At 42.8% G+C, this 21,948-nt stretch overlaps 1 protein-coding gene across 6 annotated transcripts in view; it reads left to right on the forward strand.

The window, feature by feature from the left end:
- PPFIBP2 (PPFIA binding protein 2) overlaps positions 1–21,948 on the forward strand; it is an 88,352-nt gene that overhangs the window by 16,543 nt on the left and 49,861 nt on the right. For all 6 annotated transcript variants that reach the window (XM_081324070.1, XM_081324075.1, XM_081324072.1 and 3 more), the window contains one exon: positions 21,603–21,734. In XM_081324070.1, the coding sequence (XP_081180196.1) occupies positions 21,603–21,734 (132 nt within the window). The remainder of the gene's footprint in view (positions 1–21,602; positions 21,735–21,948) is intronic.

Raw genomic sequence — 21,948 nt, forward strand, 5'->3', positions numbered from 1 at the left:
TTCCAATGATCAGCTGTACTTATTTGCTTTGTTCTTGAATTTTTCAGTCATATTGTGTTATATTACTATTCAGCTGGGATGTAAAGTAATACTACTGTGTACATTATTCATGGCTATCTGACGGTGAAAATTCAACAAGAGAACTGGATGTGGCTAAGAACCTGTTTGACTGGTTACCTACTCTTAATAATATAGAAATTCATTGTAACTGAGAGCTTAGAAGCTGTTTCTGCTCTCTCTCCTTTGTGGCTGAAATTACAGGAGATTTGAAGTGAATTAACAAGTTTGGAGACTGGTTTACACAAATGCTTACCGTAAATAAAATATATATTTTTAAATAAAATAAGGAATATCAATGTAAAATTTCAAAATAGAGTCTATAAAATCATATGACATTTTTTTCCAAAACAATTAATTACTTTTATTTACAAAGAATCTAAGCAACACAGCAGTTATTGAACTATGGAAACTAAATTCCATAGTTGCCCAGTTAAAATAAACAATAAAAACAAATGCTTTAACAGATAAGCATAATATAATATGGCATATACTGGTAGTGCTCAACTTACAACCATTTGTTTAGTGACCATTTGGAAGTTACAACACAACTGAAAAAAGTGACTTACGATCATTTTTAACATGTACAACTGTTGCAGCATCCATATGGTCACCTGATCAAAATTCAGAGGTTTGACAATTGGTTCATATTTATGACGGTTGCGGTATCCTGGTGTCGTGCGATCAGCTTTTGTGCCCTTCTGAGAAGCAAAGTCAATGGGGAAGCCAGATTTACTTAACGACCCTGTTACTAACTTAACAACTGCAGTGATTCACTTAACAGCTGTGGCAAGAAAGGTTGTAAAATGAGCAAAACTCATTTAAGAACTGTCTCACTCACAAATTTTGAGCTCAGTTGTGGTCATAAGTCAAGGACTACCTGTAATTAGCTGCTTGCAGGAAACAAGTATGGTGTAGTAGAGAAAGTATTGGATAGGAGTGGGGAAACTTAATCCTAGTCCATCCTCAGCTCCATAAATTGATTGGGTAACTTTGGGTAGTCAGTCTCTCTTAGCCCAATATACGGTACCTTTGTTGTTGTTAGCTGCAAAGTCGTGTCCGAGCCATCGCGACCCCATGGACAATGTTCCTCCAGGCCTTCCTGTCCTCTACCTTACACGTTTGTTATTGGGGAAAATAGGAAGAGGCGGTGCTGTCTAAACATTGAGCTTTATGAAAGGTAGGATATAAATTTAGCAAATAAATAAAATCAAAATTCCAATAGTAAATCCAACTGTTTTCTTTTATAACAAAAAGCATAGAAACATTAGATTGATGCTACTAATAAAAACAAGGATTACTGAATTAAACAATAAGTGATTATTTAAGTCCAGATGGGCTATAATAGATAACAGTACTGGAGTCCACCTGGGACATTCAGTTTCAAATCTCTACTCAGCCATAAAAGTAATTGAATGATTTTGAGCCAGCCATTATCTTTCAATCTAATCTATCTCATAGGAGCGTTAGGAAACTAAGAAAACAACAACAAAAACTGGGGAGCAGATGAGATATTTTTTCTAAACAAAAGTTTGATCCCATCCTTTCTTTCTGAGATCCAAATCATAGAACATAAAAACATACACCACAGGATAGCTTACCTTCCCCTCTGAAGTTTAGGTAGTCCTTGATTTACGGTAGCAGTTGGGATCAAGATTGCTGTTGCTAAGCAATAGGGTCATAAAACATGATGTTACACGAGTACATTGCTTAATGAAAGCAATCCTGGCAGTCCAGGTTGCCATTGTAATCCCAGGCCATGTGGGCTGTTAAGTGAGGAAAGATGGGAATCCCAGGTAAGGAGTGTGGAGGGAGCAGTGCTGCAGGCAGGCACTAGGAAGCATGGCTAATATGGTGGTGGCTATAAGAGAGTCAATGGAGGCCTCAGGTGGGTCACCAGAAACCACAGGAGAGCCAGGGGAGGCATTGGGCAGCTCAGTGGAAGCCAGTGGAGGACTGACAGAGGGCTGACATCTCCACAGAAGCCATAGAATGGCTGACAGAGGCCCCAGGTGGGCTGGCAGACACTGCTGAACAGCTGCTGGAGGCCGTGGAGGGGCAGCGGGGTACTGTGGGCAGTGGCACATTATGGAGTCCAGGAAGGCAGGGAATGGCAGGGTACCAGATCCCTGTATTTATACAAACTCACATTGAAATTTTCACTCTTCTTGTTGCTAGTTTAAACATTTCTTTCTTTTTGGCAGCGTAATATTCCAATTCAGCAAATGTAATTAAATAGCTCTCCAAAGTGGTCACAGACCATCACGCAAGATTATTTTCATGCACTGTAAACTTGCAAGCATTTGTTTTCAGTGATGTTCCTTTAATGTTGACTCCAGCCACCTCTTTCCAGTCTTTCTGGTAAATTAAGAATTTATCTGTGGTAACTTAGGAATTTCTCTATAATGCAGGAAGGAAGTAGTAATTATTTTTAAATTAAAACTGCTAAATATTCACTGCTGTCTCTTTTCAGTATGAAATGTGCTGCTTCTGGGTTAAAACCTATGTATTTATTAATCAATCCACTTGTGAATTCTGTTTTCTTTTTTTCCTTTACCTCTCTACTGTAAATAAATGTTTTTATGTAAAATAGTATATGTTTTTATATTTTGAATAGACCTGACCACCTGGGGAACATAGCCAATCAGGAATCATACAGAAAAAATGTGATTTCATAGCACCATCCTTTGGCTATTTACATATATACATATATACTGGCATATCAGTTGATGTGTACTCAGGGTCCCTCACCTTTCTATCCTGAGTGATTACACGGGCGGGTGGTGGTTGTCAATTTGCCCTTTCTGGCCCCCTGCGCGATTGCTCATGTCTTAGCGCTTGACATGCCAGTAACAGGTCAACATGCCGCTTAATAGAATACTGGTCAGACAGTCAGGCTTCCTTCAGCAGGTGGCTGCCCTTTGTCGAATCCTGGGTGATGACCTCGGCCCCTCCGAAGTTAAATGTATGGTTGTTTTCAGTCATATATGTCCAAACTTGGGACCGGTGTTCATTTTGCCTGACTGCTGACTCATGTTCGTGAATCCTTGTCTGCAGGCGCTTTGCAGTTTCCCCGACATAGTTGCTTGTACAATCATTGCAACTAATCTGGTAAACCACAGATGACATTTCTCCTTTAGGCAAGGATTCTTGTATGCCAGTACAGCTGGAAGCTATGACGATTGAGGACATGGGAGAACGGACCGGACCGACTACAAGATCAAGGACGAGACAGCAAACTGTGTGTGTTTGTGTGTGTATGTGTGTGTGTGTGTATGTATGTATGTGTATATGTATATTTAAACAATCACTTCAGTAGACAATCACTTCAATATGAGCCAGCAGTGTGCTGCAGCTGCCAAAAAAGCCAACACAGTGCTAGGCTGCATTAACAGAGGGATAGAATCAAGATCAAGTGAAGTACTAATACCACTTTACAATGCTTTGGTAAGGCCACACCTGGAATACTGCATCCAGTTTTGGTCACCACGATGTAAAAAAGATGTCGAGACTCTAGAAAGGGTACAGAGAAGAGCAACCAAGATGATTAGGGGGCTGGAGGCTAAAACATATAGGGAACGGTTGCTGGAATTGGGTATGTGTAGTTTAATGAAGAGAAGGGTGAGGGGTGACATGATAGCAGTGTTCCAATATCTCAGGGGCTACCACAAAGAAGAGGGAGTCAAGCTATTCTCCAAAGCACCTGAAAGCAGGACAAGAAGCAACGGATGGAAACTAGTCAAGGAGAGAAGCAACCTAGAACTAAGGAGAAACTTCCTGACAGTTAGAACAATTAACCAGTGGAACAACCTGCCTCCAGAGGTGGTGAATGCTCCAACACTGGAGGTTTTTAAGAAGAGACTGGACAGCCATTTGCCTGAAATGGTATAGGGTTTCCTGCCTGAGCAGGGGGTTGGACTAGATGACCTCCAAGGTCCCTTCCAACTTTATATTATTATTATTATTATTATTATTATTATTATTATTATTATTATTATTATTATTATTATTATTATTATTATTATTATTATTATACCTTTAAACTACTAATAGCTGAAGCTTTCAGGGTGGTATATAATAAAACAGTTAAAACATATCTGATCAAATAAAATACTATATAATTCAAATACATCTCAATACAAATACATACTGATGGTTGTCAAAAATCTAAAACAATATGAATTATAGTGCAATTTTAAAAAGCTGAGAAAATAAAATAATAAAATAAAAAGATCTTCACCTGCCACCAAAAGGATGGTAATGAGCCTCTCTGCAGAGGGTATTCCATTTATTCATTGGCTGCCACCACAAAAATGCTCTGTTACTTTTGTCAGGGAATCCAGAGGCCTCTTTCTTACTTCATCTTCTGGATGAAAAAAAAAAATCAATCGTCTCACATCCTCTTACTTTTAATATTTGTATTCCACAGCGCTTTTAAAATTAATAGTTCAAAGTTCATTTGGGGTTTATCAGCACTGTTTCTAGGACATATTAATATTAATATCGATAGCTTTATTTGTTTCTTTTGAATGGTGTATAAATATGGTTTATTTCTCTGTGTCTTATTGATGGCTGACTTGTCTAAATGCTAAGCTTCCAAGAATCCCCTTACATTTTTGGATTTAGCTTGGCCTGTCGTTTATAGTTCCCCAGTTGAAACTATGGCTGAATCTGTCCATATTTTGTGAGATTAAGGAGTTTTTGAACATGTTGTCTGTCTGCTAGTTGGTATTTACGGATGGACTCTGGGAGTCTTCTGCCCATTGCAGTCCTCACGGTGAATGTAGATGTTTTATTATTGTTTTTATCTTTAGCCACAATGTGAATTTTGTAACAAAATGTTCAACATCCAAACATCAGGCAACGTGATGTCCCGTTGCCTGGAGGCGGTTCGGGTCTGGATGGGTAGGAACAGACTTCAACTCAACCCCGACAAGACTGAGTGGCTTTGCATATCTTCATCCCGGGTCTATTCGGACATTCCACCTCTTGCTATGGGGGGTGAACTATTACCCCCTGTAGATAGGGCTCGCAACTTGGGAGTCCTCCTAGATTCACGGCTCACCTTGGAAGACCATATAGGAGCTGTGACTAGGGGGGCTTTCGCCCAGGTTCGCCTGGTGCGCCAGTTGCGGCCCTATCTTAACCGGGATGATTTATGCACGGTCACTCATGCGCTCGTGGCCTCTCGTCTGGACTACTGCAACGCTCTCTACATGGGGCTGCCCTTGAGGACCACCCGGAAGCTCCAACTGGTACAGAATGCAGCCGCGAGAGTTGTGTTGGGAGTCTCCCGATACTCCCACGTTACACCTTTGCTCCGTGAGCTGCATTGGTTGCCAGTTGCCTTCCGGGTGAGATTCAAGGTACTGGTAATGGTGTTCAAAGCCCTTCATGGCATGGGGCCGGAGTACCTTAGGGAACATCTGCTGCCGGCATCAAGCTCCCTGCGCCCTGTGCGTTCCCACAGAGAGGGCCTCCTCAGGGTGCCACCGATCAGAGAATGTCGATTGGTGGCGCCCAGGGGGAGATCCTTCTCTGTGGGCGCTCCGGAGCTGTGGAATCAGTTGCCGGTAGAGCTCCGGATGGCGCCCGATCTTCGCTCCTTTCGTCGCGATCTCAAGACGTTTTTGTTTGTACAAGCCGGCCTAGCCTGATGGGGATTGGTGGGGTTTTTATTTTTTTGTACTCTTAATTTTATTTTTGGGGTTTTATTATTGTATTAATTGTTTTAACTTGGGCAATTATTTAATCTCTTTTTAATGTTTGTACTTTGTATTTGACTTTTGCCCTGTGAACCGCCCTGAGTCCTCAGGGAGAAGGGCGGTATATAAATATTATTAAATTAAATTAAATTAAATTGAGAGGGAACTTACAAGAACATTATTTTTTTCTGGAAGATCCATGGTGTACAGCCGGAATTGATGTCTGGGATAAAGCATAGCCCCATTTGATCCCATTCTTATTTTTGTTTTATGCAGTTCTAGCATGCATTCATTAGACTTACGTGTTGCAATGCAGAGCTTTGCTATTTTCTGCCATGTACATTCTTCAAGGGACATATGCCTGTTTCTCAGCTTTGCTTGGAAACTCTGAAGCTACCATTTTATTCCTAAGCTCTTTCCTTTTTCCAGGACATTTTTCAGTCCTGGAAAGGCCCAGTTTGGCCTTTAGCCCTGAGTTTCCTGATTACCGGTATCTCTCATACAAGTCTAGCCAAGCTCAGCTGACTTGTGTCACAGAGGCAGGCAGGCCATTTTTACTGACATGACAACAAGACTGCCCCCTCTCCCCCACTTTCAGGTTTCAGATCTCAAAAAGATAGGACAAAAAAGGCATTAGTTGTTGATGCTATGCAGATATTATAACAGCCAGTCATAATTAATTGCTGAAATGCTGTAGGAGGTTTTTAGTTTTTTAAAGCGCACCATCTTCGCCCCTGAAAAATGTTCTTGTTTAAGCTTTTTTGAGTTACATCTAAAATTAGTGTTGAATATAAATGTATAAGCCTATGTGTTGAAATGGTTTGCTCTGGCAAATTTGGGCTTTCTCCTTTTCCTTAAATTTACAATGTTTTAAACAGTGAAGGGGAAGGCTGCAGGCCAACGCCTGTTACTGTGTAATAACACAGTCAGATTCTTAGCGGTGTTTGACTTAAATGAGTAGCATCCCATCCCTTTTACATCTGAGCTGACACATGGTTCTTATAAACTGCAGCCTTCATACAATGGTGATTCTTGCTGAATTTTGCAGAACAGGTAGGATTTTTTCCAAACTTCTTTCATGAAGAGATAGAACATAATAGTTTGCACTTTCAACAATATATATTTTAATAAAGCATATATATTGTTTTGGACTGCTCCATTGTAGTATAACATTTTCTGCTTTGTTTCTGTTTTCTAAATTCCTGATAGTTGGGGATTTTGCTGCATTTTCAAACTGCATTTATTAAATAATTTTATTTTAAATAAACTTAATGTTTCAAAAACACTGTGCTGTTTTGGAACTTACAATTGCAGTATGAATCTTTGCTGCTGTTCTATACTTCCTTACTATTTAATATACCATATTATTATTGCTGTTAAGAAATATTTATATATTTATTCAATGTATTTCACATTAATTTTTGCAAATTACACTTGTAAATCATAACATGCAAATAATCTCATGGAAGATCTTTAGTTTAAAAATCAAACTAAAAAATAATTTACACTGCTAATTTATAGTATTATATTTCAAAAATAGGGATGCGGTGGCTCAGTGGGTTAGGACGCTGAGCTTGTCGATCAGAAGATCGGCAGTTTGGCGAGTCGAATCCCGAGTGCCACATAGCAGAGTGAGCGCCTGTTACTCATCCCAGCTTCTGCCAACCTAGCAGTTCGAAAACACGTAAACATGCAAGTAGAAAAATAGGGACCACTACGGCAGAAAGGTAACAGCGTTCTGTGCGCCTTTGGCATCTAGTCATGCCGGCCACATGACCACGGAGACGTCCTCGGACAAGTGCTGGCTCTTCGGCTGTGAAACGGAGATGAGCACCGGCCCCTAGAGTTGGAAACGACTAGCACGCTTGTGCGGGGGAACCTTTACCTTTATTTGAAAAATATGAGTGATTGATAAGTGTATGAATCATTCATAACTTTTTCAATCATGCCACCTTCATTGTTTTCATGAAATCAATTCTTTTCTTGGAAACTGTTTTAATTGATAATAAATACATATATATTAATATAAATAAAACAATAATTTAGATGGAAGCATAATGCTGTAAATAGTATACATTCCATTTTCTATGGCTCTACTCTGAGTTCTTTGCCATTCATATTGGAGTTTCTATAGATTTCAGATGGCATATATTGTATTTTCACTTCAAAAGTAACAACTCTGAACTGTACTTTTACTTCTTACAACTGCATGTTTATTTAAGCTGCCTTCCAATTGCATCATACCGCTGGAATACTCTTTAATTTCCACATAGCAAAGTGGGCCATATTCCACTAGGGAATTGGTCAACGTAAGCATCTGCTTGAAAATAGAAGTAATTACTTCCACATGTTAGTAACTGCACCATGGTGATTTCTTTAAGCTCCACTTCAAATAATTTTCAGTTCAGCATATTTTCTGGGCCACAAGTGTCATTTGGTTAACATTTAAGATGGCCTCACTGAAATGTAATCTGGATTAAATAAAAATATAAAACAAACCTTGAGAGTTTATAATTGTAGTTCATAGAGGTTTAGGACAGTATAGATGTTTTGATATGATGTGTACATTATGATGCACATTTATATGTTCAGCTAAAATGTGATGTATTTATGTATAACACAGTACAGTGGAAAACTGCCTCTATATTGTTGAACAATGTTTTTGTACAGGTAGTCCTCAGCTTACAACAGTTTGTTTAGTGACCGTTCAAAGTTACAATGGCAATAAAAAATGTGACTTATGACTATTTTTCATACTTACAACCTTTGTAGCAACCCCATGATCATGTGTTCAAAATTCAGATGCTTGGCAACTGGTACATATTTATGACCATTGCTGTGTCAAGGTCATGTGATCCCCTTTTGTGACCTTCTAACAAGCAAAGTTAATGGGAGATACAGATTCACTTAACAGCTGGGTTACTAGCTTATCAACTGCAGTGATTCACTTAACAACTGTGGCAAGAAAGATCGTAAAATGGGGCAAAACTCACTTAACAAGTGTCTCACTTAACAACAGAAATTTTGGGCTCAATTGTGGTCATACGTCAAGGTCTACCTGTATAACACAAGTGTCCAGATGACTTGGTTGTTACTTTAAGTCAACCTACTCAATCGGTTTTAGAATTATTGGATGTGATAATACAATATGGACAGGTTTCTGGATTTAAAGTTAATAAGCAAAAAACTAAAATATTAACAAAAAATATGACCATAAAACAAAGAGAAGCGTTAGAAAAATCAACAGGATTTGAAATAGTAAAAAAGGTTAAATACTTGGGGGTATATATCACAGCATCGAATGTGAAATTATATAAAAACAATTATTTATTTATTTATTTATTTATTTTAAATTTTTTTTTCCGGCCCCAAAGATGGCGGACGTGCTGGGGAGAGCTCCGTAAGCCCCCAACGGTAAGGCGCCCCCCAGGAGCCCCCAGGGATGTCTCTGGACCCCTGTGGTGGGGTCAGAGACTTGGGCTATTGAGTTGGGCAATGTGCCGCCCGCTGCCCCCCCGGACCAGCTGTAGGGGCGCCGGGCCATCTCCGGCCCGCCCCCTGGGCCGTTGGCGGCCGTTGTGAGTGGGTACCAGCGTCCCCTCGGCCTGCCCTTGAAGAATCGCCGCAGCGGAACCGGCCCCTGAACAAACTGCCGCAGATCAGCTGTGCGGCGGAATCGGCCCCTGAACAAAGCGCCGATCAGCTGTGCGGCGGAATCGGCCCTTGAACAGATCGCCGCAGATCAGCTGTGCGGCGGAATCGGCCCCCTGAACAAAGCGCCGATCAGCTGTGCGGCGGAATTGGCCCCTGAACAAAGCGCCAATCAGCTGTGCGGCGGAATCGGCCCCCTGAACAAAGCGCCGATCAGGTGTGCGGCGGAATCGGCCCCTGAACAAAGCGCCGATCAGCTGTGCAGTGGAATCGGCCCTTGAACGTATCGCCGCGGATCAGCTGTGCGGCGGAATCGGCCATTAACAATTCACCGCAGATCAGCTGTGCGGCGGAATCGATCTTGAACATATTGCCGCGGATCAGCTGCGCGGAGGAAGCGGCCCTTAACAAATCGCCGCAGATCAGCTGGGAATCGGCCCTAACAATTCACCGCAGATCAGCTGTGCGGCTGAATCGGCGCGGATCAGCTGTATGGCGGAAACGGCGGCAGCGAGGGCAAAGGCGTCGGTGACAGCTTCTCCGGCCCCCGATCGAGCCGCGGGCCAGCTGATCAGTGAAGACACCATCGACGACGATGGCGACGGCGGCAACATCGACAACAGCATCCCCGAGCTCCTGGGACGCGGCATGGTCCGCCTTCTTCGAGGCGCGTGGAACGGAGGCAGCGACATGGGACTCCCGTACCTCTGGGAGGCCGAGCTCTGGACGGTCCCTAACCAACAGGGGCCTATGGAGCTGCGGCCCCGGTCGACCACTTTTTACCACGAACCTTCGACGGTAGCATTAATAGACGCGGCGTGGCCTCTCCGGCCCGCACCCTGGGAGCCGACGGTGTCTCCGTGCCGATCCTCAACCAAAAAGATGCCACGATCCAGCTGATCAGTGGAGACAGCAGCGACTGGACCACCGAAGCCGTCATCACCTTGCCTCTACCAACTCTCAACCTCCCTGCCCACCCTCTCCCCACAGGACATGACGGGCCTGGGTGCAAGCCATGGTGGCAGAGTGGCTTGACCTTACACCTGCAGCCCCATAGAGGTGAGAGCTCTATGGGGTATGCTTCACCCAGAGTGGGTTCTGGACCACCCCCGGAAACAGAGTCACAACCCATCGTGAGAGGATGGGGAGTGGCCTGCTTCTGGGGTTCACCCAGCCAAGTGGCAGTGGCTGGGTGATGGTCAGATACCCACCCACCCGACTCGACCCTCCTGCCAATTCTCCATCCAGGGGGCTGCCTTCCCAAAAACCCTTGTAACTCTATGCTACTCCAGTATTCCAGCACAGACCTACACGCCCTCAGAGGTTCCCCCCTCTCCTGGGTGCGACCCGCCTATACTACATCCAATCTCGATGACGGGCCAGACCATTGGGCCTCTGAGAGATGGCCGGGCAGGGTCAGGGGCCTCCAGCATAAGTCCAACAAGAGGCCCCTGGTTAAGTTCCTAGTTAAGTTCTTTGTCGGGTTAGGGAGGGGGGCGGGAAAAGACTATGGTTGTTCGGTGAAGGGGGGCCTTCCAACTACCATAGCGCAGGCCGGGCCTACGACCGTTCACGAAGGTGAGGAACGTGGGCCAGTCGCCGACAAAGCCCAGTGGCGAGCTGACGAACAACCAATTCCCAGGATGGTGGGGAACGGCAGAAGGTGCACAAGCAGAGGGCCGTATCGACACCGGGAGGGTCATCTCCGCTCTGTACAAGCGGTGAGACGCTCCGACCCTCTGTACTTCCCCCGAGGACCCGGGAGCGAAGATGTGCAGCCTCCTAAGCTCAGGCTGGTCTACCTAAATGCCAGGTCCGTTGCTAACAAGGCTCACCTTGTTCGTGACCTAGTGGAGAGCGAGCATGCGGACCTGGCTTGCATCACGGAAACCTGGCTGGGCCCAGAGGGTGGTGTTCCTCTGGTTGACCTCTGCCCGCCAGGTTTCCAGGTGCTGCACCAGCCTCGGGCTCATGGGAGGGGCGGGGGAGTGGCAGTTATCATCAGGGAATCCCTTAGCCCGCGAGAGACCACAGTCCCTCAGATGGTCGGGTGTGAGTCTCTCCTACTGAGATACGGCCCAGGGGCGCAGTTGGGCCTGCTGCTGGCGTACCTACCACCTAATCGTGCAGCGGCGGCCCTGCCCGAGCTACTCGATGCCCTCTCAGGGTTGGTGGTTGAATTCCCAAGACTTATGGTCTTGGGCGACTTTAATCTACCGTCCCTGGGAGGATCGTCCGAACTGGCTCGGGAGTTCATGGCTTCCATGGCGGCCATGGACCTGTCGCAAATAATTTCTGGACCGACTCATGAGAGAGGCCACACCCCAGACTTGGTGTTCTTGTCTGGACGGTGGCGTGATGATATCGGTGGGGGTACCACAACTGTTACACCCCTGTCATGGACCGATCACCACCTCCTGCGGCTAGACTTCCCCCTTGCCACCCCCCACCGTGGGTGCACGGTGCCAGTCAGATGGTACCGCCCTAGGCGCCTAATGGACCCTGATAAGTTCCAGGCAGCGCTTAGGGACACGCATGCACTCCCTGCTCACAGCTCGGCGGATGCCTTAGTGGAAGCCTGGGAAAAGGCAGCCATGGAGGCTCTGGACCAAGTTGTACCCTTGCGGCCTCTGACCCGGCGCAGATCCCAGCGAGCCCCATGGTTCACCGAGGAGCTCCGGGAGATGAAGCGTCGGAGACGGGGCCTTGAGAGCCGTTGGAGATCCAGTCGATCCGAATCCGACCGATTGCGACTAAGAATCCTCACCAGGTCTTATCTCGCTGCGATAAGGGTGGCAAAATCCAACTATTTTTCCACCCTCATCGCGTCCGCAGATAATCGCCCGGCTGCCTTGTTCAGGGTGACTCGCTCCCTATTAAACCAAGAGGTGAGGGAAGAACCCTTGCAGGGTCGAGCCGAGGAATTCGGTCAATATCTGCTGGATAAAATTGCTCGGATTCGAACTGGCCTGGACTCCAACTGGGCTGAGATGGAAGAACAAGACATGGACAGTCTTGTCGACGTCATCTGGGAAGAATTTGATCCTGTAACTCCTAAGGAAGTGGACAGGATTATGAGAAGGTTGAGCTCCTCCACATGCTTACTGGACCCGTGCCCTTCCTGGCTGGCCTATGCAGCTCGAGAGGGGACACGAGGCTGGTTCCTAGCGGTCATCTCTGCTTCTCTGAGTGAGGGTCACTTCCCCACCGCCTTGAAGGAGGCGGTGGTGAGACCTCTCCTCAAGAAGCCCACCTTGGACCCATCCTCTTTGAATAACTTTCGTCCAGTCTCCAATCTTCGCTTCCTTGCGAAGGTTGTTGAGAGCGTGGTGGCGCACCAACTTCCTCAGATCCTGGATGAAGCGGTTTATCTAGACCCGTACCAATCGGGTTTCAGGCCGGGCTACAGCACGGAGACGGCATTGGTCGCTCTGATGAATGATCTCTGGAGAGCCCGGGACAGGGGCCATTCCTCTGTCCTAGTCTTATTAGACCTCTCGGCGGCTTTCGATACCATCGACCATGGTATCTTGCTGCGACGCCTCAGGGGACTGGGAGTGGGAGGCACGGTTCTGCGTTGGTTCTCCTCCTTTCTCCAGGGTCGCTCGCAGTCGGTGCTGACAGGGGGACAGAGGTCGACCCCGAGGCCTCTCGCTTGCGGAGTCCCTCAGGGGTCGGTCCTCTCGCCTCTCCTGTTCAACATCTACATGAAACCGCTGGGTGAGATCATTCGCAGTTTTGGAGTAGGGTACCATCAGTATGCTGATGACACCCAGCTTTTTATCTCAACTCCAAACAATATCAGTGATGCCCTAGACGTGATGTCCCGCTGCCTGAAAGCGGTCCGGGAATGGATGGGGAGGAACAGGCTTCAACTGAACCCGGACAAGACTGAATGGCTGTACGTTCCGGCAAGCCAGGATATTCAGAACGTCCCATTGCTTAACATCGGGGACAAGTTACTACCCCCTGTTGATAGGGCCCGCAACCTGGGTGTCCTCCTAGACTCGCAGCTCTCCCTAGAAGACCACATAGGAGCTGTGACCAAGGGGGCCTTCTCCCGGGTTCGACTAGTTTGCCAACTACGGCCTTATCTGGACCTGGATTCCTTACGTACAGTCACCCATGCCCTTGTGACCTCTCGCCTAGACTATTGTAACGCTCTCTACATGGGGCTGCCCTTGAGATCCACTCGGAAGCTTCAACTGGTGCAAAGTGCAGCGGCACGGACACTCTTGGGAGCCTCCCGATACTCCCATATCACACCTCTCCTCTGTGCGCTGCACTGGCTTCCGGTTGCCTTCCGTGTGAAGTTCAAGGTGCTAACAATGACATACAAAGCCCTACATGGCATGGGTCCGGACTACCTACGGGAGCACCTTCTGCCAATGTCAGCACCCCACCGTCCTGTGCGCTCCCACAGAGAGGGCCTCCTCAGGGTGCCACCGCTCAAGGAATGTCGGCTGGTGGCCCCCAGGGGGAGGGCATTCTCAGTGGGTGCGCCAGCCCTCTGGAACAGCTTACCAACCGAAATCCGGATGGCCCCCGACCTCCGTACCTTCCGACGCGACTTAAAAACTTTCTTGTTCCAGCAGTCCGGCCTGGCATGATAGCGTTAATTGGGGACCCAGTTTGTTTTCACTATTGTTTTATTATTTTTATTGTTCATCTGTATACCTTCCTTCCTCTGTACACCGCCCCGAGTCCCTCGGGAGAAGGGCGGTTTATAAAAACTAATAAATAAAATAAATAAATAAATAAATAATTCCATTTATATCCCGCCCTTCTCCGAAGACTCAAAAGTACAAAAGGAGATTGATAGTTGAAAAAAATTACAATTGTCTTGGTTGGGGAGAATAGCAGCCGTGAAGATGAATGTCTTACCAAAATTTTTATTTTTGTTCCAAATGATACCAATACTTAAGAAAGATGCAAATTTAAATGAGTGGCAAAAAGGTATTAATAAATTTATCTGGGCAGGGAAAAGACCGAGAGTAAAGCTTAAAATAATGCAAGATGCACGTGAGAGAGGGGGTTTGAAGATGCCCAATTTGAGATTATATTATGATGCAGTTGTGTTATCAACAATTAGTGATTGGTTCAATTTAACAGATGAAAGAATATTGAATATTGAGGGGTATGATTTATTGTATGGATGGCATGCGTATTTATTTTATGACAAAAAGGTGGATAATATTTTTAAGACTCATATTTTAAGGAACGCTTTGTTCCGAGTTTGGAAAAAGTACCAATATATATTAAATAATAAAATACCTATATGGGCAATACCTAGACATGCAATAGGAAATATAAATGTGGAGCAGAAACAAGATGTGATTACTTATAAAGAACTTCTTAGGATGGAAGGGAATATTTTGAAACTGAAACCTTTAAATGTTTTAAAGGAAGAAAAGATAGTACAGACTTGGTTTCAGTTTATACAATTACAAGCTAGATGGAAAGAAGATCAGAAAATTGGTATAATAAAAGTTGATGAAAATTTGATAAAGCAAATTAGAGATCAAAGTCAATCGCATATAAAAAGGTTATATAATGCTCTTATAGAGATTGATTCAGAATCAGAGTTAGTTAAAGATTGTATGATAAAATGGGCTCAGAATATTCAAGAGCCCATAATGATGGATACTTGGGGAAAAAATTGGGTTAGAAATGTAAAATTTACACAAGCACAAAACTTAAGAGAGAATTTTATAAGATGTTTTATAGATGTCATTTAGATCCTAAAAAGTTAGCATGTGTGTATCCAAATCAGCCACCTAAGTGTTGGAGATGTGGTAGTGAAGAGGCAACTTATTATCATATATGGTGGACATGTAAAAATGTTAAAGCCTTTTGGATAAAAATATGGTGGATTTTTCAGAAAGTTTTTAAGAAAAAAATAAGATTTACTCCGCAGCTATTCTTATTGGGGATTATTTCGGATAGTACTGTTATAGAAACTAAATTAATGTTACACTTAATAACGGCAGCCAGACTGTTGGTGGCGCAACATTGGAAGAAAGAAGATTTACCTACAATAGAACAATGGATACTTAAAGTAATGGACATAGCTGAAATGGCAAAAGTTTCAGCATATTTGAAAGAACAGTCACAAGAAAAATATATTTTGGAATGGAAAAGATGGATTGACTATATTCAAAACAAATATGGGACTAAAAAGTTTCAAATAGCATATGAATAATTCTTAACAATTATAGAAGTGTTATTATAATTACTTTAGTTTTGTTATAAGGGAGTTAAAGGGTGGAAGGTTTGTTATTGTTGTAATAGATATTTAGCATATGTTTGCATAAGATTGCTATATGTAATACCCTGTATTCTGCTTTGGGAAGTCTGGGGGGGAGGGAAGGGGGGAGGGTTGATGGGGAGAGGGGGGGTTATTATTAAAATTTTGTAAAACTTTTCAATTAAAAAAAAAGTGTCAAAATTGCCGCATCATGTGACATGTCATGACGTATCATGACTTTTTTTGCATTGCTGGAACTGGGGTGGGTGTGGCCTCAGCATGATGCAACCGGCCCATGGGCCGGTAGTTTGACACTCCTACTTGTATAACATTCTAAAATGTGTTCAAATGCCTCATGTCTACTTCTGTGACATTTTTCTGCATGCCTTTCAGATCTGATCTTGATGTTAAAAGTCCTCGATTTATATCTCGTAAACATATTCAGCATGGGTGTCAAACTCGCCGTGTCACATGACATGTCACGATGTATCGCGACATTTTTCACATTGCTGGAGCAGGGGTGGGCAAGGCCTCTGCATGATGCAACCGGCCCTCAAGCCGGCAGTTTGACACCCCTGATCTACAGTAATTAGTAGATACTATCAGTTTGCTGATATCACATAGAATATTCCTCCGGTTTTTGTTTTGTTATGGCTTTGTTGTGGTCCTGTTTCCTGGGATTTCTTCCATATGCTTCAGCTAAGGGTTTTTTGTTTTTGTTTTTTGGAGCTCATCTTTGTATTTTCCAGTTCCCTGGTGTGATTTCCTGAGATGTTAATGAGAAAGTTGGCAGGGGTCATGCAATAGTTATGTTTCTGAATTTACTCAACTAGCATAAATTGGTTGCAGTGCCATTCTTTTAACAGTTTCACTTTGTATTTTTGCATAGATTATAATCTCTACTATTTGGCTCAGGCAGAACCTTTAGAAAACTTCAACCTTCTTCAAATCATTTTGAAAGTAAGGTCCTTGACTTTACGCATTGATAATCGATTATTGATAACTGTACATTTTGGCAGCACCTTATGCTGGGTTTTCTCTAGAAAACACCTTTCTGAAGGCTAAAGCAGCCTGGCCAATTTGGTTGTTGATATTGTCTGTGGCAACTATTTTATATTCTTGCATAATTTGGCCAATGTATGTAAATCGCTCAAGTGAGCTTCATCAAAGGGTGCGGTTGTCTAGGAATCATTGGTTGTGAATACCTTGGTCTTGTCAATATTGATGGTTAGATATAAGCAGGAGTTTTTATATTAAGCATGATTTCGTAGGCATATCTTTCTTTCATTGGCTGCAAAATAACATTTAATCTGTGATGAAGTCATCTTGTCCAAATATGACACCATCCTAGAAAGTAGACTTCCACTTTACTGCATTGATCGTAGTGTTGAATCCCAAGACAGAGCAATCCCATCTTGCCTTTCACCAATATATACAGGGAAGCCTTTGGACATTTTGTCATTACCAGGAACTTTGTCATCCTTCATACATTGTATAAGTGGAGCAAGGGGCATATTGTTTTAGCAGGAACACCTTCTGGAGTAGCACCATTTATACCATTGCCAATGGATACTGTCAAATGCTCCTGCAAAATCAGTAAACACAAGAATAAGTCTGTATATTGATGTATTTCATGAACAACTGACATTGTATTTTGGTCACAGCATCTTCTTCCAGGCGAGAAAACGTCCTGTAATTCTTGGATAGTTGTTCTCACCTTTTATGAAGCCTTTGTTGAATTACAATTGACTCCAAGTTAATCCTGCAATAATTATCTCTTTCTTGACAATTAAAACTATTCCAGAAATTTGATATTTCCTTAGACTACCAGACTATTTGAAGAAGTGGAATCAACAACTTTTGTCTATCGCTGCTATCTTTAGCATTCTCTATTTCCTTCATTTTTAATAGGTGTTGCCTTCATGCAAAAAAGTTGTTTATTGACTGTAACACAAGATAGAAATTACTTGTGCTTCATTTATTTGAAATGTTCACTATTAGGCCTCTTTTCATTTTAGGGCAAATTTCTAGTTCCAGTGCTAGTAATCATTTACTCATGGAATGTAAAAATTGAAGAGGACCTTGGCGATCATGTGGTCCAAACCTCTGCCCAGGGCAGAAACCTGCCACTGTAGCATTACTGACGTGATCATTTCTATTTAAGCACTTTCTGTGAAGGAGAGTCCACCACTATTTTATTTTTGAACAACTGAGGAAATTAGGACATTTTCTCTGACTTCCAACTGAAAAAACATTTTTCCTTATAATTTAACCCATTGTTTCTTGTCATGTCTTTTACAGCATCTGTGAATAAAATTACTCAGCTGATTTGATTTTGATGCCATTTGCAAAGGGTTTTTTAGTGTTTATTTAGTGCTCCCTTGCCGATATTAATGTTCATTTTTCCAGCTTCCAGAAAAGATGGGGTTAGAGAGCTAGCTGTGAGAAAAATGAGACATGACGCTATTAGAAATAGTATCTCCATATATTGTCATGTGACTTTCTGGAATCCTTAATGCTTATTTATCTTCTGGTTCTTTTTAAGATTGTTCCACCCAACAATTTGTGGGAATTTTAGACTAGAACAATCCCACTCACAAAAAAAACCCCAGGATTAATTTGTAGAGTGGGGATGGTTTATAGATTTCAGTGGATCTTTCTGGGGAATTTTTACTTTAACTGTCACTACCAGCCATCTGAGTTAAAATGGATGCCCTCCCTCACTTGGCCACAGGTACATTTGTTGCAGTTTCTAATATACAGAATTCCTTTGTATTTGTATTTGTGAAATATGCCCTATCTAGTCATCTTTGTGGGAAGAAAGAGGGGAAAAGGGCAAACATTTTCCCCAGCTGCTATTTCCTCCTTAAAAATCCAATCTCTCGGACTTCCGGTGGCTCCGCGGCGACGGAGACAGCCTTCCCGGGCTGCCCGCGGCTCAGCTGTTGTTTTTTCGCCCGAAACAGCGCTGATCAGCTGTTCGGGCGAATTTGAAGCCCCCTCCTCGGGAGAAGAGGAGGGGGCGAGCTCCCAGGTAGGGGTAGAGTTCTCCAGGGCCGCCTGAGCTTATGGCTTGGGCGACTGAAGGATTGAACTCCCCCGTAGCCTGGGCTGCTCCCAGCTGGCCGGCGCTTCTGCTCCTGATTTCTTGGAGCAGAGCCAGGCGTCTGCGACCACCCCTGCCTGAAGGAATGACTATGGATTAAAGGAGCAGGCAGAGCGATACAAGAGGAAAAGGTATATTTTACTCTCCAGCTTGATGGACTTTTTTGAATTATAAATCTGAAGTGAAAGTGCGTCACATTTGGTAAAAGATGGCGGCTAAACCACCCCCTAAAACTCTTCGGAGTGCTGGAACTTCTCCTGTGCAACAATCATTACTGCAGGCGCTGCATCCTCCTGATGTATTGACATCAAAGGACTTACAAGATGCTCTTGAAAAACACGCCCAGGTAATTTTGGAATCAATTAATCATAGATTTGTACAGATGGAGGAGAAATTGGAGAAATTGGAGGAGAGAATGGAGGAGAGGATGGAACAGAAGTTCAGAGTGATGAAGGCAGACATCTTGTCTTCAGTGTGTAAAGTGGCTCGCTGTGTGGAAGAATTGGAGGAAAAGCTAGAAGATTTGACTCAAAAGAATGCTATATTAGAAGCAAAAGTATTGGAGAATGAAGATAAAGTGGAAAAGGAACTGAGTCTTGCTCAATATTACCAGATGCAGTTTGCCATTAGAGTTAGAGGCTTAAAGGAGAATACCAAGGAAGATTTAAAGCAGCTGGTTTCTGAGGCTTTTGAAGTAGTGTTGAAACAGCCAGCATCTGAAATAAAAGGAGGCATGGATAAAGTGTTTCGTGTGAATTCATGGATTGCTAGACAGAGAAAGTTGCCTAGAGATGTGGTGGTTTACTTTGCAAAAAGGGAAACTAGAGATGAAGTTATACGAGCTGCTTATGATACTAAAGTTGTGATTGCTAATCAAGAAGTCTTGGTCTTAAAAGAAATTCCTCCAAAGATTTTAAGGAGAAGGAAGGATTTTACATTTCTTGTGCAAGAGCTAAAGCAACGAGATATAAGGTTCAGATGGGAGATCCCAGCTGGGTTGATGGTGACGCACGAAGGTAAAAGGTACCGTCTGGTTACTGTGATGCAAGCGCGTGATTTCTACAATAATGTTTTAAATGCAACGCCATTAACACCTTTGGAAGCTGAAAAGGGATCTGGAGAAGGAGTGCATAAAGAGGTCGAAGGTGGTCAGATAGAAGACAACGGTGTTGGAAGAGATCAAGATACAACTTCGTCGGATGATTCTATAGAACAGAGGGTGACGCGTGCTGCTGCAAAACGATCTAAGAAGAGAAAATAGCAGGATTTGCAGAAGTCTATGGAATTTCTACGACGTATTCATAGTCAAGTATGGGAGGGGGGAAAAGATTTGGGTGTAGACGCAATATATTTTTTATATGTGGTGGTTTTGTGGAAAGGGTGAGTTTTTTTTTTTGGATTAAAGTTTGGTGGAATATATAGAAGATTTCCAAATGGAGGTTAAAGTTTTGTTCGCAATTTTTTTTTTTTATTGTTTGGAATAATTATAGATGTGCTGGAAGAGGAACGGCCGATTACAGAAGAGTGGACTTTAAAGTTTTTTGATTTGGTTGAGGTGGCGAAGATTTTGGTTAATTTGAAAGATTATTTGTAAGAACGTTATATCATGGAATGGACAAATTGAATGGGGTCTATTTAGGACAAGTATAGGCTGAGAAGTATTATATAGTATTTGAATAATTCCTCTTTCCTTTTTTTTCTGTTTTTTTTTTTATCTCTTTATATTTTGGGGTTTTTTTTCTTGTTTTTAATGTATATTTAATATTATTAAGGTTTGTTTTATTCTATATAAGCTAGAAAGTGTTTCTTGTTTATCTTAGTTTTTTATATATATTTAATATTGCCAAGGGTTGGTTTATCTTATATAAGCTAGAGAGTGATGGATTTTAGAATTTATAGTTGTTAGTATATGGTTGCTTATGTTTGCCTTTCTTTTTTTTCTTTTTCTTTTTATATATATACCTTGTATTCAGCTCTGGGAGGTCGGGGGGGGGAGGGGGGGAGGTAGGGGGGGGAGGAGGGAGGGAGGGAGGGGGGGAGGTAGGGGGGGAGGAGGGAGGGGGAAGGGGGGTTTTTTTGAAGGAAAATTGTATTTTAAAACTTTTCAATAAAAAAAAAATAAAAAAAAATCCAATCTCTCATATATAATTTTCTAAACCTAAAATAGTAAAACAATTTTGTTCTTTATTCTGGATGAACCCTAGGGGGAAAAACCCTTTATTTTTGGTATTTTTACTCTGTTCTAACAGTTATGACTTATTTTATTTACTGGTACTACATATTTATTTGACTGCGTCCATAATTCAAAACATGCTTAACAAACCATATACCGAATGGTAAATCTCTTGGATAATAAAGTAATTACTGTAGTACATAGTAATAATAATAATAAATCATAAAATACAAGGAGCTGCAAATAGTCAAAATGATTGTGGCAAAAGAAAGCAAAATGGGTACCAATAATAATTGGTATCTTGAGTACAAATCTAAAACATATGGAGCACCACTTGATCACCATTGGCACTGACAAAATCACCGTCAGTCAATTGCAAAACACAGTTTTACTTAGAACAGCTTATATCCTGCAACGGTAGCTTTAACACCATCAAACATGCCTATCCCAGGTTCTTGGGAAGGACTTACTGGGTGGACAAAAATGCCAAATCCAGTCTAAACATCTGACTGTAGGACGAATAATAATAACAACAACAATAACAACAACAACAGTAAAGTAGATGTTGCATATTCATTGTTAAAATCAGAAACAGATGGGTGAAAGACCATTTCTGTTATTTTAGAATTGAATAGCTGGAAAAGTCATGTTCTCTTTTTTCAGGAACTGTTAAGTCGGACGTTGCTAGAAACTCAGAAATTGGATTTAATGGCAGAAGTTTCAGATCTGAAAATCAAACTGGTTGGAATGGAGAAGGAACAAAGCGAGTATGAAGAGAAGCAGAACAAAGCTGAGGTAAGCCTGGTTTATCTTTTCGGTTCCCTAAGCTATGATCAGAATTCTGCACTGATTGCTTTCTACATTATTAAAGCTGACTCCTGCCATATTCCTATGTTGGGGCAAGAAAATTTTTGTAAAGACATAATTTCCAGCAGAGAGGGAGGATGATAATTGTTGTGTAGTGAGTTCTTCGCACAGGAAAGGAGACGAGGCAAGTGAGTTCAACAAA

The sequence above is a fragment of the Vipera berus genome (assembly GCF_964194415.1).
Source record: "Vipera berus genome assembly, chromosome: 1".
Classification (NCBI taxonomy): domain Eukaryota; kingdom Metazoa; phylum Chordata; class Lepidosauria; order Squamata; family Viperidae; genus Vipera; species Vipera berus.